General features: G+C 52.6%; 1 protein-coding gene across 1 annotated transcript; it reads left to right on the top strand.

Annotated features, from left to right (window-relative positions):
• The first annotated feature begins 6,762 nt into the window (after window positions 1-6,762).
• LOC117651233 (nose resistant to fluoxetine protein 6-like) lies at window positions 6,763-15,132 on the top strand. Its single transcript, XM_034395050.1, has 8 exons — window positions 6,763-6,926; window positions 7,367-7,535; window positions 8,905-8,976; window positions 9,755-9,982; window positions 13,026-13,224; window positions 13,815-13,957; window positions 14,282-14,390; window positions 14,981-15,132. The coding sequence occupies exons 1-8, from the start codon at window positions 6,772-6,774 to the stop codon at window positions 15,127-15,129; spliced, it is 1,224 nt and encodes a 407-aa protein (XP_034250941.1). The 5' UTR covers window positions 6,763-6,771; the 3' UTR covers window positions 15,130-15,132.
• Window positions 15,133-18,181: the final 3,049 nt, after the last annotated feature.

Below are 18,181 nucleotides of genomic sequence, written 5' to 3'. Positions count from 1 at the left end.
CTGGAAGGCCCTGGAAGGCCCTGATGGAAGGCCCTGGAAGGCCCTGGAAGGCCCTGGATGGAAGGCCCTGGAAGGCCCTGGAAGGCCCTGGATGGAAGGCCCTGGAAGGCCCTGGAAGGCCCTGGATGGAAGGCCCTGGATGGAAGGCCCTGGAAGGCCCTGGATGAAAGGCCCTGGATGGAAGGCCCTGGATGGAAGGCCCTGGAAGGCCCTGGATGGAAGGCCCTGGATGGAAGGCCCTGGAAGGCCCTGGAAGGCCCTGGATGGAAGGCCCTGAAGGGCCCTGGAAGGCCCTGGAAGGCCCTGGATGGAAGGCCCTGGAAGGCCCTGGAAGGCCCTGGATGGAAGGCCCTGGAAGGCCCTGGAAGGCCCTGGATGGAAGGCCCTGGAAGGCCCTGGAAGGCCCAGGACAGTTTCTGTGCACTTTAAAGCACAAAATTGACTGCAGCCAGCAATACAGAACTGATGGCACTTTAAATACAATTTAAGGGCAGAAAAGAACTGCAGAAAGGAACTGCAGATGAGCCACTGCAGTTTCAAATACAGTTTGACTACTGATCCTTTCGCGCGGGAACACGAGGAAACCAAGTGTGATGGACGGTTGACGTGGTGACCCGAAAAAAAAAGAAAGAGTGAGAGAAAGAGAATAGAAAATATCGCTGGCTGCATTCTCGTTGTCGTTTTCTTGCGTTATCATCGCGGCCCCCCCAAGTCGATTGCTGTGAAAAGTCGCATCGCGAATACCGTTTCTGGACGGCTTTTCTGGTGCGGTTGCATGGCCGGCATGGCCTGCAGCGCGGGACCCTTTTTTTTTTCCACGACATGGAAAATAGTGAAAAGAAGGCGGAATGGGCGTCAGTGGTTTCTGAAAGCTTTTGAGCTTTCGGCGGAGAAGAGGGATTTCCCACGGAAAATGCTTGCCGCCGCCTGCTGGGCGGAATCGTGGAGCATTTCCTTGATGTACGCCATCATCGTCCCTCGTCAGCGAAATGCCCTTCTTTTTATTCAAACTGTCGATTAAAACAAAAATCATGCGTAGTCTTGCTGTGATTATCCTTTGGGCTACCAATCGTTTTGAGTGAGCCAAAATTCTTGACGCGTTTTGAGCTGCAAAGTCTCCAAATCGGACTCGAACCGAACGTGTGACCTCACCAATGGATTGCTCTCTGAACGAGGAATCCATTGGTGGGGTCACACGTTCGGTTCGAGTCCTGTTCAGCGACTCTGGAGCTCAAAACGCGTCTAGAATTTCGGTCGCCTCCACCGGTCTTCTGGCAAATCCACTTGTGCGACTGCGCGGCGGCGGCGCAGCTCGGCGAGGTGAGTGGAAAGTGTCTAATTGGCGGGTTTATCTGCCATGTTTAATAGGGACTGCAGCCGAGTAAATTGGGGTCACGGGGTTATCAGTCTCGGTCCAGCCGGGCCGCGCGGTCAGCCGCCGCAGTGCAGTCGAAGCGCGCCGAGCGCGGAGCAGCCATACTGCTAAAAATAGACCACTGGCGCTTGTCGCGCGTTCTTAATTTATGCCAACGAATAATTGAAGTCGAAGAGAAAGGCGAGCGGCGTTGCATTGTTAGTCATTTCCGCGCATTACCAAGTGCTCATTTGTACTTGTTTAAAAAAAAATGTTTCTAAAAAAAAGAAGACAGGAAATAAAAACACGAGATTCCGTGTGCTTGAGCACATAAATGGGTCCTCTCTGTCTCGGCTTGATGAGGCTCGTAAAGCGCGCGTGTGTGTGTGAGTGAGAGGGGGTGTCAGTCGACACCTGTAAGGAAAAGGCACGCAGTAGCGGCCGCGCGATCCAAAAGGCGCTCAGTTGCGCGCCTGCGATCTGAAAGGCACGCAGTTTGCAGCGCGCGATCCAAAGGCACTCAGTTTGCCCCGCGCGATCCAAAAGACACGCAGTTTACCGCTGGCGGCCGGTCAACTGCGTGTCTTTTGGATCGCGCGGGGCAAACTGAGTGCCTTTTGGATCGCGCGCGGCATACTGCGTGCCTTTCAGATCGCAGGGCCGCAACTGAGCGCCTTTTGGATCGCGCGGCCGCTACTGCGTGCCTTTTCCTTACAGGTGTCGCAGTGACGAAGACGTTCGAGGAGGCACACGGGGGTGGGGGTTCACGTGTGCCCTGTCACAGTGGGCCAGAAGACCCGTGGAGGCGGTCAAAATCCCGGACGCGTTTTGAGCTCCAGAGACGCTGAATGGGACTCAAACCGAACGTGTGACCCCACCGTTCGGAGAGCAATCCATTGGTGGGGTCACATGCTCGGTTCGAGTCCCATCTAGCGACTCTGGAGCTCAAAACGCGTCTAAGAATTTTGTCCGCCCCCAGCGGTCTTCTGCCCCACGGTGCGGGGGTTGACGTGTGCCCCGTGTTGTGTGTCGTAGAGGAAGGAAACTGGCGATTGTGTGGCGGTGTGGTTTGATTCAAGGGGCTTTGCTTTGACCTACATTCGCCGTGTGAGACTCCGCGTCTTTCGTCTCCCTCTGCGAGGGGTAGTCAGCGAAAGAAGGTAATAAATAGGAAGGCGAAAAGGACTCTGCGAAATAGATGGCGGGGCAACGGCCGCGTAGATGCAAAAATGGCGTGCAGCCGACCTTGAGGATAAGATATTGTTGGAGCGCACGCGCCACGCGCCTCCCGCAGACTGCTTCCGAGAGGCGTTTTCGTCGCTCTGTCTCTCTCACACCCATGGGGCGTCCCGTAAAGACGCGAGGGAGACAGAGCGACGAAAACGACTCTCGGAATCAGTCTGCAGGCGCACGCCAGTGGCACCTTCGGAGGGGGAGGGGGGCAATAATTTCCGCGGCGCCATCCCCCAGGGCTGCGCCGGGCCACAGTGGGCCAGAAGACCGGTGGAGGCGGCCAAAACTCTAGACGCGTTTTGAGCTCCAGAGTCGCTAAATGGGACTCGAACCGAACGTGTGACCCCACCAATCGATTGGTCTCCGCACGAGGAATCCATTGGTGGGGGCACACGTTTCGGTTCGAGTCCCATTTAGCGACGCTGGAGCTCAAAACGCGCCTAGAGTTTTGGCCGCTCCACCGGTCTTCTGGCCCACTGTGCGGGCTGCCATCCCCCGCGTCGCCGCGACTCATCGCTCACTCGCGAGCGCGGCAAGAGAGCGGAGCAAGCGCCCCGCAGAGTTTACCAGTTTTGCGTGATTTGGCGGCGCTGCGGGCGGGACGCTGCAGGCTGGGCCTTCGCGCGGTGCTCGCTGAGCGCGCCGACACCCGCGCTGACAACTCCAGTCGTCATCGGACATAAGGACGCAGGTCAAAAATTTGAGAAAATGAGATTTTCACATTTTCCGAATCCTTGAAACCTGCCGCATCTTTTGAACTTGGTCCCGTTTCTCTAACGTCAACCGTTTAGGCGCAAATCCAATGTGCCAAACAGCACATGTCAATCATTATCGTACATAACAGCGCTAGTCAATGGATTTTAGTTGACTTGCACCCTTTTGTCAGATCATGATTGACATGCGCTCTTATGAACAGCCTTGACTTGAGTCTTTCTGTCTGATGACTGCTTTCTCTTTCATCAGAGCGTACCCATGACTTGCACCCTTATGTGAGATGAAGTCGACTTGCGCTGTTATGTCAGATAACCAACCAAAAGTAATATGACTTACGCTGTTATGTCAGATGAAGAACCTAAAAGTGACATGACTTGCGCTGTTATGTCAGATAAAGCACCAAAAGTGTATGACTTGCTCTGTTATGTCAGATGAAGCACTTAAATGTAATTTGACTTGCGCCGTTATGTCAGATAACCCTCCAAAAGTTATTTGACTTACGCTGTTATGTCAGATGAAGAACCCAAAAGTGATATGACTTGCGCTGTTATGTCAGATGAAGCACCAAAAGTGATTTGACTTGTACTGTTATGTCAGATGAAGCACCAAAACGTAATCTGACTTGCGCTGTTATGTCAGATGACACTCCAAAGGTAATTTGACTTGCGCTGTTATGTTAGATGACCGTCCAAAGGTAATTTGATTTGCGCTGTTATGTCAGATGAAGAACCCAAAAGTGATGTGACTTGCACTGTTATGTCAGACGAAGCTCTAAATAGTAATTTGACTTGCGCTGTTATGTCAGATGACACTCCGAAGGTAATTTGACTTGCGCTGTTATGTCAGATGACACTCCGAAGGTAATTTGACTTGCGCTGTTATGTCAGATGACACTCCGAAGGTAATTTGACTTGCGCTGTTATGTCAGATGACACTCCGAAGGTAATTTGACTTGCGCTGTTATGTCAGATAAAGCACTAAAATGTAATTTGACTTGCGCTGTTATGACAGATGACACTCCAAAGGTAATTTGACTTGCGCTGTTATGTCAGATGACCCTCCAAAAGTATTTTGACTTGCGCTGTTATGTAAGGTGAACCACCGATAGTAATTTGACTTCCGCTGTTATGTCAGGTGTCAAGTCAAATCACTTTTGGAGAGTCATTTGACTTAACAGCGCAAGTCAAATTACTCTTTGGTGCTTCATCTGACATCACAGCGGAAGTCCAATTACCTTTAGAGTGTCATCTGACACAACAGCGCAAGTCAAATCACTTATGGGGAGTCATTTGACATAACAGGGTAAGTCAAATTATTTTTATTTTTGCTTCGTCTGACCTAACAGCGTAAGTCATTACAGACTTCGTGTATTATCTGACAAAACGGCGCAAGTCAGATTACTTTTGGTGGTTCACCTGACATAACAGCGCAAGTCAAATCACTTTTGTGCTTCATCTGACTTAACAGCGCAAGTCAAATTACCTTTGGAGTGTCATCTGACATAACGGCGCAAGTCAAATTACTTTTCGGTGCTTCATCTGACTTAACAGCGCAAGTCAAACCACTTTTGGTGGTTCACCTGACATAACAGAGCAAGTCAAATCACTTTTGGTGCTTCATCTGACTTAACAGCGCAAGTCAAACCACTTTTGGTGGTTCACCTGACATAACAGCGCAAGTCAAATTACTTTTGGTGCTTCATCTGACTTAACAGCGCAAGTCAACCTCATCTCACATAAGGGTGCAAGTCATGGATATACACTCATGCAAGACTCGTAACAGAGGAGCGTAATGCAGTCATCATCAGACAGAAGGACTTAAGTCAAGGCGTTTATAGTTCATAAGAGCGCATGTCAATCATTATCTGACAAAAGGGTGCAAGTCAACAAAAATCCATTGACTTGCGCTGTTATGTCAGAATTTTTGACTGTTCCTAACCGCGCAAGTCAGTCTTTCTCCCTCAATATTGATTTCTCAGTGTTCTGGTTTTTTTCTTAGTGTTCAGAAGCTTCTAAATAATCATTTTGCCAAAAAATATTTTGAAAAAAATTGACATGTCTGTGGTAGAGACAAAAAAATCCGTTTTTCTCAAAACTATTAAAATTGACCTGCATCCTTATGTCCGATGATGACTGATTTATTTCGTGTTTTACGGCGGTGCACAGTGGGCCAGAAGGCCGGTGCAGGCGGCCAAAACTCCAGACGCGTTTTGAGCTCCAGAGTCGCTGAACGGGACTCGAACCGAACGTGTGACCCCACCAATGGATTGCTCTCCGAACGAGGATTCTATTGGTGGGGTCACACGTTCGGTTCGAACCCTATTCAGCGACTCTGGAGCTCAAAACGCGCCTAAAGTTTTGGCCGCCTCCACTGGTCTTCTGGCCCACTGTGTGGTGGGGACAGACCCAGACCTGCAGCGACTGCGGTCGTTTTCGGAGAAAGATAGTCGTGTCGTTTGTGGCGCTACGTATCTGCCGCATCGCACCGGCTGTAGGGTTACCCACCCTCAGGCGACTGCTGGTAGGGTTGCCTACCTCCAGGCGACTTCGATCCAGCTGTAATCTCTCTCGGCAACGAGATTCTTTGGCTCAGTGCTGCCACGTCGAAGGACGAAAATTCATGCGATACACTGCACCACACTGCAAGAAAACGCCTCTACAGAAGTACACCAATTCCTGGCAAATTTTTTATCAGGAATTTATCGTAGTTTCAAAGTACAACAATTGTTGTACAAAGTACAATGGAACCGGCATGACGAGTGCTGGGCAGTCCACGCCTCGTTGTGCACTGAAAAACCAAACGTGGTCTAGACCGCACCAACTGGTGTGGTCAAATGGATGCCATTTTGACCGCATCAGTTGGTGTGGTCTAGACCACGTTTGGGGCGTTAAGTGTGGTCTAGACCACACCAAACGTGGCCAAACGTGGTCTAGACCACACCAACTGATGCGGTCAAAATGGCATCCATTTGACCACACCAATGATGCGGTCTGGACCACGTTTGGTTTTTCAGTGTGGTTTGTACAATTCTCGTTGTACTTTATACAATCCCTGTTGTACTTTTACTGTACAGTTTTTGTTGTACTTTTGCTCTACTATTTACACTTTTTTCTTGCAGTGCAGTGTTACCAACCTCACCTCAGCCTGCCTACTAAGGAAGTTACTTAGTAGGTAGACTTACGCTACAAACTGAAGTGTGTACTCAGAATGCATCTACAGATGTATACTCAGCTGAGTACACATCTGCAGATGCATACTTGGAGAGGTCAGGTATGCATCTGTAGGTGTGTACTCAGCCAAGTATGCATCTGTAGATGTGTACTTGCAAGTATACATCTGTAGATGCATACTGAGTACACACTTCAGTTTGTAGGTTGGTTGGCAACCTTATAGACACTGAAGCATAGTGGGATTTTGGCCTTCTTGGTGGCAACACTGCGTTGGCCGCGTTGCAGGCGTACACGCGCCTGATGAGGATGCTGGCGGTGAACGGCACCGGCGTGGTGGCCACCTTCTTCGTCATCAGCGGCTTCCTGGAGGCGCGCCTCTCCATGATGCACATCGGCAAGCTGCGCCGCTTCAACCTCATGGTGGTGCTCGCGCACTACGCCATCCGCTACTTCAGGTGAGCACATCGCACAGTGGGCCAGAAGACCGGTGCAGGCGGCCAAAACTCTGGACGCGTTTTGAGCTCCCGGAGTCGCTAAATGGGACTCGAACCGAACGTGTGACCCCACCAATGGATTGCTCTTCGAACGAGGAATCCATGGTGGGGGTCACACGTTCAGTTCGTGTACTGTTTAGCGACCAGGAGCTCAAAACGCGTCTAGAGTTTTGACCGCACCAGCGGCAAACATCCCACTGAGCACCAGTGTCGAAAGGGTTGCCAATCTCAGGCTGCTCGCTCACTGGGAATACTCGGCTTCGCCGGGCTTCGTTGTCGAGGAGTTGCCAAGCCCGCAGGCTGAGGTTGGCAAACCCTTTCAACACTCATGCGTCATGGGAGTTTTGACTGTGGCACACTGTGGCAACACTTCTCGGTACCAACAAGCGTTCCTTCCTCAGGCTGTTGCCCGCGCTGGCCGTGGTGCTGGCCGTCGAGACGCTGTGGCTGCAGTACATGGGCTCGGGGCCGTTCTGGGGGCAGGTGGTGGGCAGGTGGGTGCGGGACTGCCAGCAGCACTGGTGGACGCACCTCCTCTTCGTCAAACAACTACGTCGCCCAGGGTCCACGGTGAGTCAGCTGAGTCAAAGAGATGGCAAGAGTGACTTAGAGTGGCGCTGGCATCGAAGGGAAAGACCGAAGCCGGGAGGGAGGCTTGTAGTCGCTTGAGGCTCTTCCCCGCCGGGATAAAGTGTCACCCTAGTAAGGACGGCCATGTCTCGTTTTGCAGTGCAGGCGGGCATGTGTCGGGCCCGAAATGGCATACGATCATGTGTGGTCTAGCCCTTGGTAATGGTAATGGTACACGTCCACTGCACTGTGAGGTTGGCTGCCTACCTTGCCGGGCGCTTCAGTCTGCTTAAAATCTGCCATACTTCCGCTCTTTTCGTGGCGGTCGATGTATGTTCCCGGTACGAGAGTAGACAACTGTAGCAGGGCAGTGCGGGAACGCGGTTGGTTAGGACATGAGAGATGTTTTCTGGCCTAAGTTAGGAGAGGTTTCTCGTTCCGAGGACATTTTCTATCCAACATGCACAGTGCCGGAAGGGTGTACCACACCTCAGCCTGCCCATTTGCAATATGAGAGCTAATCTCTCGAGAAATCTCCTTGCAGGACAAGCCTTTCAAGTGTTTCCCCGAGTTCATGTGGCGACACTTGCATCACCGCGTCAGCCTGCGGGATGGCGGTAGGCAACCCGCCGAGGACACGTGTGCGGCGGCACGGCCTAGCCCGCAGCCTGCAGGCGCTAAAGCAGTGGGGAAGGTCAATCTCTCTCTCTCTCTCTCTCTCTCTCTCTCTCTCTCTCTCTCTCTCTCTCTCTCTCTCTCTCTCTCTCTCTCTCTCTCTCTCTCTCTCTCTCTCTCTCTCTCTCTCTCTCTCTCGCTCTCTCTCTCTCTCCCTCTTCTCTCTCTTCTCTCTCTCTCTCTCTCTCTCTCGCTCTCTCTCTCTCTCTCGCTCGCTCTCTCTCTCTCTCTCGCTCTCTCTCCTCTCCGCTCTCCTCTCTCTCTCTCTCTCGCTCTCTTCTCTCTCCTCGCTCTCTCTCTCTCTCTCGCTCTCTCTCTCCTCTCTCGCTCTCTCTCTCTCTCTCGCTCTCTCTCTCTCTCTCTCTCTCTCTCTCCCCCCCGGGCCCCCTAGACACTAGACAGTCGCCCAAACATTACGCAAATATCCTCTCTTTGACGCCCTGTAAGCACCCAGGCAAAAAGTACGACAGAGAGAGAGAGAGAGATAGAGGAGAGAGAGAGGAGAGAGAGAGGGAGAGAGAGAGAGAGAGAGAGAGAGAGAGAGAGGGACGTTCCCCCTCGGAATCATTCTGCTGCTGGTCGCTGCAGGTTCGATCGCCTCGTCATGAGAGAAGGTCGCCCTTTTCTCATGGCCCCGGGTAGCCTGCTACTTTGCCCTGCTAACTCGAGGTGGTTCGTCTTTCTGTTTGCGCAGTGCATGATCCAGACGTGGTTCGTGGCCGCCATCCTGCAGATGTACCTGGCCACGCCGCTGCTCATGTGGCTGGTGAGTCGGTGGACGCTGCGCGCGCTGTGGCCGGGCTGCTGCCTGCTGGGGCTGCTGCTGGCCGCCGCCGCCGCCACGTACTACGCCACCGCGCTGCAGCAGGGCCTGCTGCCCTCCCTGCACATCTACCCCCAGTGAGTACCACGTGTGACCCCACTTATAGATTGCTCTCCGAGCAAGGAATCCATTGGTGAGACCGGTGGAGGCGGGCGGACAAAATCCCGGACACGTTTCGAGCTCCAGCGTCGCTAGGACTCGAACCGAAGGTGTGACCCCACCAATGGATTGCTCTCCGAACGAGGAATCCATTGGTGGGGTCACACGTTCGATTCGAGCCCCATTCAGCGACTCTGGAGCTCCAAACGCGTCTAGAGTTTTGGCCGCCTCCACCGGTCTTCGGACCCACTGCGTGACGCCTGGCCCCAGTGCTGCCACGTTAATAAGCAACAACTCCGACGATGCAACAGTGTCAAAAGGGCTGGCAACCTCAGCCTGCGTACAAGGCACACGGTAAATGCCTTACGGTAAAAGGCTGCACAAAAAAGGCTGCAACAAAATTCGTCAAAATATCTATAAGGTACAGTGAATTCTCTATGGTATGTTACGAAGTCAGCTGCACCACCATGATATGGAACATTTTCACCATAATATGGAGAATCTTCTCTGTACAACATCAAGAGTGCAATACCTGAGCTTTGCGCTCCCGAGAGTTTACCTTATAGGCAGCTCGAGGTTGACAACCCTTTCAACACTATGTAGTGCATTGTGGGGATTTCAGCCTACTGACGTGGCAACACTGACACAATGCAAGCACGCTGTGAGCGCCGAGTACGTTCTTGACCACCACACTGCCTCCAGGCTGCTGCGGCGGCTCAACCTGGCCGACGACCCCCACTTCGTCCACCAGTACGTCCAGACGCACAACAACGCCGTGCCCTACGTGGTGGGCCTCATCGCGGGCACACTGTTCTACCTGGCCAACCGGCGCGAGTGGCGCCCCTCCAAGGTACTCGTCTTAAGCCCAGGGGTGGATCCAGGAGGCACAGTGGGCCAGAAGACCGGTGGAGGCAGCCAAAATTATAGACGCGTTTTGTGCTGCCGCGGGGGCCCGGAGCAGCCCGCTACTAATTTGTAATCGCCGAGACGCCGCGCACCGCGATGTCTCTCTCGCACCTTGACGGCACGCCCCGCGAGTGCGAGAGAGACAGCCGGCGGCGCGCCGCGTCTATGGGAGCATCACCGCCAATCAGCACCGCATGGCGTCGAACGCGGCGGTCGCGGCGTGGAGGCATCTCCCGGGGCGGGGCCGCGGGCAGGGCACGGCGACGGCGGTGAGTGCCGTGCTCGTGCTGGACCCGTCCTGGAGACTCAGTCCGAGAGTCCTTGTCGTCGCTCTGTCTCTCTCGCACCTGCAGGGAACGCCCCGTGAGTGCGAGAGAGACAGAGCGACGAAAACGACTCCCGGAATCAGTCTGCTGGACGAGAACACCCGCCGACTGGCCGTAAATAGCCCGTCCTCGCGCCCCGCCCCGCCCAGCCCCGCCGCGGTGAATCTGAATCAAACTCGCGCCGCCGTTTCGCGCCAAAACTATTCCGGCCCGGCTGGGGATCGAACCGCAGACCACTGGTCAGCTGGTCCGTCGGCTGGTTAGTTTCGGTGCGCTATGGCTTTCTCCCCGTGATTGGCGGGGTCTTCCTTTTTACCGCCCCGGCTCATGCAGAGACCAATACAGTCAGCTTGGTTAACTGTCCCGAGTTGGCCCCTGGTAGCTGTCCCAGAGACATCCCCACCACCACGGCCGGCGAGGGATTACCGGCTATCCCCGGTCCGGGTCGGCCGGGCCTACCTGCCCGGCCTCTGGTAGCTGTCCTCGGCGCCTCCGGTTGTCGGGACAGCTAACCAGCTCGCGGTAGAGATAGCCAGACAGCCGGCGCACAGTGGGCGGAATGACCGCTTTCGACAAGAAAAAGTCCGAGTTCCAAATATTTTTCTACGTGTCCAAACACATTTTCCGGACTGAAAAATGCCTGCTGAATCTAAATCTGCCTTTTATTCCCCATACGAGTCTTCCTTTTGCGTGTGCACCACGTCAAAGTCTGTGGTCGTGCTTTGCACCTTTTTCCCCTATAACAAAACCCATGTTGCAAACGTTTTTCTCCAGCACCAAAGTAGTTACAAGTAAATCCAAGTATATCGTTCGAAAGGGCATGCCTTTGAATCTTAACTGTTTTCGGAAACGCATTTGGTTGAGAAATGGCAAAACTGCGTGTGTTTTAGCAAACTTTGTAATGAACATAAAAAAATATTTTCGCATTGGGCGTAGAAAAAAGCTGAGGTTACCTGGCGCCCGCTCTGCGCGCATTTGATAGTTTTAGTGTACACTTCAAGAGGAAAAAAAAATTGGCTGCGCATAGCTGCGCAAACGGGAGTTCTTGGCCGATTTGTGTGAGCGCGCAGCGGCAAAATCACGTTTCGTTCACTACAGATACCGCCACACAGTGGGCGGAATGACCGCTTTCGACAAGAAAAATGTCGCGATAGGTGCATGGAAACTCGTATCTGGGGGTTTTAGGGTCATCTAAACACGTTTCTGAAGTTAAAAAAACTATTGGACAGCAATTTGACATAGTTTACTTAATAACCTAAGTACAACTTTTGGGTAATTTACATGAAAAAACTTCATTCTTTTTCAAAATTAATGTAGAGTACAAACAAAAAATTTTATTCTTCTGCGGAGGGAAGTAAAGTTGCCCTCCGCAGAAGAATAAAAGTTTTTGTTTGTTCTACATTAATTTTGAGGGAAAAAAAATGAAATTTTCATGTAAATTACTCAAAAGTTATACTTAGGCCATTAAGTAAACTATGTCAAATTGCTGTCCTACAGTTTATTTAACTTCAGAAACGTGTTTAGATGACCCTAAACTCCCAGATACGAATTTTCATACACCTATCGCAACATTTTGACTTTTTCTTGTTGAAAGCGGTCATTCCGCCCACTGTGCGGCGGCTCTTTCGGTTTCCGCTTTTATCTCCGCTTTTATTGTTGTTTATTGCTGTTAAGTCGGGACTGGCGCTGAATGGCATCCCTTTCGACTCTATGTTGTGCATCGAGTCGGAGGTTTTGCTCTTGGAAGCGGCCGAAACTCAAGACGCGTTTTGAGCTCCAGAGTCGCTTAGCAAGGACTCGAAGCGAGCGTGTGACCCCACCAATGGATCATCGTTCGGAGAGCAATCCATTGGTGGGGTCACACGTTCGGTTCGAGTCCTGTTTAGCGACTCTGGAGCTCAAAACGCGTCTAGAGTTTTGTCCGCCTCCACCGGTCCTCTGGCCCACTCTAACCTTGTTGCGATTTCTGTTCGGCAGGGACGACGTTCCGACCAGTGTGGCGGCGGTGCCGGTGACGGACGTGACGGGGGCCTTGTCGGCGTGGCTGGGCGGGCTGCGGCTGTCCTGCGAGCCCGAGTGCTCCGTCACGCTCCAGAGCAAGGCGCTCCTCGGCGCCGACCCCAAGGCCCTGCGCCAGCTCAGCGGCGTCCAGCTCGCCTCGCCGCAGGGCCTGGGGCACCTGCAGCGCCGCGCGCACCAGCTGTCCTGCGAGTACACCAAGCTCTGCGGGTGAGTGTCTGCGTCTCTTGAGGAGGCGCACTGCGTCGTTTCCGACGCTGCACAGTGGGCCAGAAGACCGGTGGAGGCGGTCAAAACCCCGGACGCGTTTTGAGCTCCAGAGTCGCTAAATGGGACTGGAACCGATCGTGTGACCCACCAATGGATTCCTCGTTCGGAGAGCAATCCATTGATGGGGTCACACGTTCGATTCGAGTCCCATTTAGCAACTCTGGAGCTCGAAACGTGTCCGGGATTTTGTCCGCCTCCACCGGTCTTCTGGCCCACTGTGGAGCGAGGGGGCGGCAAAAGTGCGGCTTCTTGCCTGCCTTTCAGGCGGCTTCACCCGGGGGGGGGGGGGGGGGGGGGGGGGGGGGGCTGCTCGTCCTCGGATCCTTGCCTGAGAAGGGAACAGCGAGACTCACCACACTGCCAACTTCGCAGACGACGGGGACCTTGATGTGGCTGGGGATCCCCCTGACCCTCGTCATCCTGCTCGCCTCCTTCTTCTCGATGGTCGTCTTCTACCTGCCCTCGTTCGAGGCGCGGCCGCTGCTGGACACGGCCTACGGCCCCGCGCGGCTGCTGGGGTTCTCGCTGCCCGCCGCCTGGATCATCTTCACCTGCGGCGTGGGCCACGGCGGTGAGTTCGAGAAGTTGCCTAGTCGGCAGGCTGAGCACAGTGGGCCAGAGGACCGGTGGCGGCTGGCAAAATCAACGCGTTTTGAGCTCCAGAGTCGCTAAATGGGACTCGAACCAAACGTGTGACCCAAACCTATAGATTGCTCTCCGAACGAGGAATCCATTGATGGGGTCACACGCTCTCTTCGAGTCCTGTTTTGCGACTCGGGAGATCTTATCGCGTTTCGAGTTTTGTCCACCTCCATCGGTCTCCTGGCCCACTGTAGGGTGACGCATCCATCTCTTCTTCTCCTGGATTTGCGCCTGCACAATTTTGGTGTTCTGGCCCAACCTGCTGCAAGGGCGGATCCAGAGACGGGTTCAGGGGGGGGGCGCAAAAGTTGCCTACAAACAGGGACTAGGTGCGACTAGTTGCCTACCTATCAGGCGGCTTTGCAACCTAACCAGAAGGAGGCAATCTCTCTCTCTCTCTCTCTCTCTCTCTCTCTCTTCCCCCCCCCCCCCCCCCCCCCCGGATCCGCGTCTGGCGTGCTGAGGTTGGCAACCCTTTCGGCCCAAGCGCATCGCGATTTGGTCCCCGTGTCGTTGCAGGCCTGTTCGACAGCATCCTGACGTGGAAGCCCGTGGTGACGCTGGGCCGCATCACGTACTCGGTGTACTTGGCGCACGTCGCCGTCATCCTGGTGTCGTCGGGCATCGCGCGCCACCCGATGTACGTCAGCGACTACAGCCTGGTCAGTGTCTCAGCACCGCAGCGATCAGGGCGGCCGGGCCGCGGTTCGGCCAGAAGACCGGTGGAGGCGGCCAAAACTCGAGACGCGTTTTGAGCTCCAGAGTCGCTAAACGGGACTCGAACCGGACGTGTGACCCCACCAATGGATTGCTCTCCGAACGAGGAATCCATTGGTGGGGTCACTCATTCGGCTCGAGTCCCACTTTTAGCACTTCTGGAGCTCAAAACGCGTCTAGGTTTTTGGCCGCCTCTACCGGCCTTCTGGCCAACTTTAGGCCCTTGTTTGCTGTTTTGACCTCCCTCGACCAACCTTGTTCCGCTGCAGGTGGGCCAGTCCGTCGGCACCGTCGTCGTCTCCTACATCATGGGCACGGTGCTGCACTTCTGCGTCGAGGCCCCCATGGCGAACGTGCTGGCCATCGTCGTCGGCTACTGTGAGTCCCATTTCCGCTTTTTCTTGCAGTGGCGTGCCCAGAAACGTATGAAGGAGGTGGACCAGAAGACCGGTGGAGGCGCGTTTTGAGCTCCAGCCAGAGTCGCTAAATGGGACTCGAACCGAACGTGTGACCTCGCCAATGGATTGCTCTCCGAACGAGGAATCCATTGGTGGGGTCACACGGTCCGTTCGAGTCTTGTTTAGCGACTCTAGACCTCAAAACGCGTCTAGAGTTTCGGCCGCCGGTGCCAGTCTTCTGGCCACTGTTGTTGGGTTTCTAGCGAAATGCGTTGCAATTTGCTTGTCTCGAGCTCTGCATTGAGATTCCAAACGCTGTGAGTATAGCACGTATGGTGCAGTGCATTGAGATATTGCACCAAACGTGCACCATGGCCTTGCACCTTACGTGCTATGCGTCCCGAAAATGTCCTATGCTAATGCATGGGAAGGCATTGCACTTCTCGTGCAATGCAAAAGCATTGCACCAATTTGGTGCGCACGCCACTGTTTTCTTGCCGGGGAGGCGGGGCTGGCATTTGAACCCGGGACCAACTGACTTTCAACCCTCTCGCTCGCTCGGCTCCGCAGGGTTCCAGAACTCGGACTCCGCCGCCCTGACCAAGGAGAGGGGCCCTGCGGACGAGGTGGCGCAGCAGGCCCCCGAGGCCCCCGACGACTCCGAGGACGTGCACGAGGACACGTCCAGGAGGAGCTCGACCTGCACGACCAACATGTGATCCTCGGAGGGGATAGTGCTCTAATCACCAAAAACCATACGACATGTACAATAAACGACCCCAACGACATCAATCTCGTTTCCTTGGCGAACTTTTTTTTCCTTTTGGACCCAGCTGCAGACTGATTAGGAGAGTCGTTTTCGTCGCTCTGTCTCTCTCGCACTCAAGGGCTTCCCGTCTGGGTGCGAGAGAGACAGAGCGACGAAAACCACTCTCGGAATCAGTCGTCCGTACTGCACAGGGCGAGGCCCAGCGCGCCTGATCCGCGGGGGGAGAGATTCCAGGAAATTCCGCCGGGCCTCTGGGCGCCTCTGGGCCGGGACGTCGGTGGTAGCGGGGGCTGCCGGCGGGACTGCGGGTTGGATGGGTTCCGGGATTTGTGATTCTTTGGGGAGGATCCAGGTGGATGCAGAGGTGGCTTGTGGCGGATTCCGTAGCCCCGAAGTACGTAGTTAGCCTTTGCACTTTGCATAGACAGTTCAGCAAGGGCGGATCCCGAGACGGGTTGAGGGGGGGGGGCGATGTCGCATAAGTTGCCTACCAACAGGGGCTAAGTGCGACTAACTGCCTACCTTTCAGGCGGCTTCGTCGCTTCAGAGCCCCCCCCCCCCCTGGATCCGCGCCTGCAGTTCAGCAATAGGGTACTCCAATGAATCTTGAAGCGGAAGACGAAGAACAAAAGTAGGCCCTAAAAACAGCTTCTGCGCGTGCGCACCGGGTGGTGGGGGAACGTCTGCGCATGCGCAGGATACTGTTTCTAGGGCTCACTTTTGTTCCTCGTCTTCCGTTTCAAGATTCATTGGAGTACGTACCCTACACACTAAATTCTTATGGACTTTTTTATGCATAGTTATGCATACTTAGGAACGTCCATAAGGTATGTATAAAATTATGCATCACTGTGTACATTTTATGCAGGAAGATGCATAAAATGTACACAGTGATGCGTAATTATATACATACCTTATGGACGTTTCTAAGCATGCATAACTATGCATAAAAAATGCTTCATTATGCATTAAAAAAGTCCATAAGAATTTAGTGTGTATTTGAATGCCTCTATGCTGCAGTGGCGGATCCAGAGACGGCCTGAGGGGGGAAGGGAAACTGTCATAAACGATGACTAGGTGACTGAATGATACATTGCTCACAAGTTTTCAGGATAACACAATGAACTTGTCTAAAAGCATCAGTAGATTTAAATATTGTAAACATTTCATTTCTTTCGAGAAAAATAAAATTTTTAGGACAGTGAAAAAATATTTGAATGGTCTGGAATGCAAAGATACACTAAGTATAACTTTTTCCCAAAGCACTAGAATATTAAAAATTTCTTGCATATCTTCAGCAAACATTTAGTAACATTTAAATTAATTACTGTGTCTAATAAGTGCTGTTGCTGAAGTAATACCATTATAATCTGCATACTTAAGATAATTTCTAGTTTATAATCAAAATACATTTAGTTTTATACTTCTCGGATGTCTAAATAATTCAATAAAAATATTAAACAAAAATATTCAATGAAAATATTCGATCGCGTCGAAAGGCCACATTCCCCTTTAAAACTATGGTCCAACATATCCTATTCTATCTTAACCTAACCTAAACCAACCTAACCTAACCTAACCTAACCTAACCCAACCTTACCTAACCTAACCTAACCCAACCTAACACAACCGAACCTAAGCAAAAATTTTTCCGTCCGATGGGGCCAGAATGGCCTCAGTAGGGCTAGGTTAGGCTAGGTTAGTGCAATCTAGGCTTGGGAAGCCTGTCCGGGCGAAATAAAATTCGGCTTAACCTAACCTAACCTAACACAACCTAACACAACCGAACCCATCAGACGGAAAAAATTTTGCTTAGGTTCGGTTGGGTTAGGTAAGATTAGGTTAGGTTAAGCCGAATTTTATTTCGCCCGGACAGGCTTCCCAAGCCTCGGTTGCACTAACCTAGCCTAACCTAGCCCTACTGAGGCCATTCTGGCCCCATCGGACGGAAAAATTTTTGCTAAGGTTCGGTTGTTACGTTGGGTTAGGTTAGGTTAGGTTAAGCCGAATTTTATTTCGCCCGGACAGGCCTCCCAACCCTAGGTTGCACTAACCTAGCCTAACCTAGTCCTACTGAGGCCTTTCTGGCCCCATCGGACGGAAAAAATTTTGCTTAGGTTCGGTTGGGTGAGGTTAAGCCGAATTTTATTTCGCCCGGACAGGCTTCCCAAGCCTAGGTTGCACTAACCTAGCCTAACCTAGCCCTACTGAGGCCATTCTGGCTCCATCGGACGGAAAAAAAATTTTGCTTAGTTGCGGTTGGGTTAGGTTAGGTTAGGTTAAGTTGAATTTTATTTCGCCCGGACAGGCTTCCCAAGCCTAGGTTGATTGTAGAGTCCTCCAGGGAAGAGAACTGCGAAGCCCTGAAATGCTACGCGCACGCTTCTCATACTTGGCGGTTTGCTATGCGTATATTCTCATCTTCCGTGAAAAATGGCGGTGCGTCCGTGGAAAATGGCGGCAGTTGCGTGTTGTTGACGTTTACAACAGACCCTACTTTACGCACAATTCTTGTAACCCATGCTTCAGGAAATCACTCATGATGCACAATAACCTACAATATGCATTCAAATTGTTCTCACTCCCTTCGTAAAACCCACACTGTGTTCCATCTTTGAATCATGCCGCTGATTTCCGTGGAAAATGGCGACTATGAGAAATTACGCGTACAAATCTAATGGACGCAGTTCGCAGTTCTCTTCCCTGGAGGACTCTAGTTGATTGCTCTCCGAACGAGGAATCCATTGGTGGGGTCAAACGTTCGGTACTCTGATACTGATGATTTGAGTTCTACAGAATGTCAGGAGATACTTCGTTGTAAAAATGATCCAAACAAACTCTTTCAGTCTGACTTGAAGGAGCTCTCTTGGACCGCGACCATCAAACACAGAGGTCAAACATCTCGCGCCAAGCAGCTAAAAAGCTACGCAGAAATTTCTCTTCTGCCCCCTCGTTAGCTACTCTATTCAGATACAGGTTCGAATTCACGGCACGGCTGCGGA

Source organism: Thrips palmi, unplaced genomic scaffold (genome assembly GCF_012932325.1).
Source record: "Thrips palmi isolate BJ-2018 unplaced genomic scaffold, TpBJ-2018v1 HiC_scaffold_5, whole genome shotgun sequence".
Lineage (NCBI taxonomy): Eukaryota > Metazoa > Arthropoda > Insecta > Thysanoptera > Thripidae > Thrips > Thrips palmi.
This window is presented reverse-complemented; position numbering and strand designations above follow the sequence as displayed.

Excerpts from the sequence above, each read along its gene's own strand:
- LOC117651233 (XM_034395050.1), top strand. The coding sequence starts at position 6,772 with ATGAGGATGCTGGCGGTGAACGGCACCGGCGTGGTGGCCACCTTCTTC. Across the intron at positions 7,536-8,904 it reads TACGTCGCCCAGGGTCCACG|TGCATGATCCAGACGTGGTT; the intron begins GTGAGTCAGCTG and ends CTGTTTGCGCAG. Across the intron at positions 13,225-13,814 it reads CTGCGGCGTGGGCCACGGCG|GCCTGTTCGACAGCATCCTG; the intron begins GTGAGTTCGAGA and ends GTGTCGTTGCAG.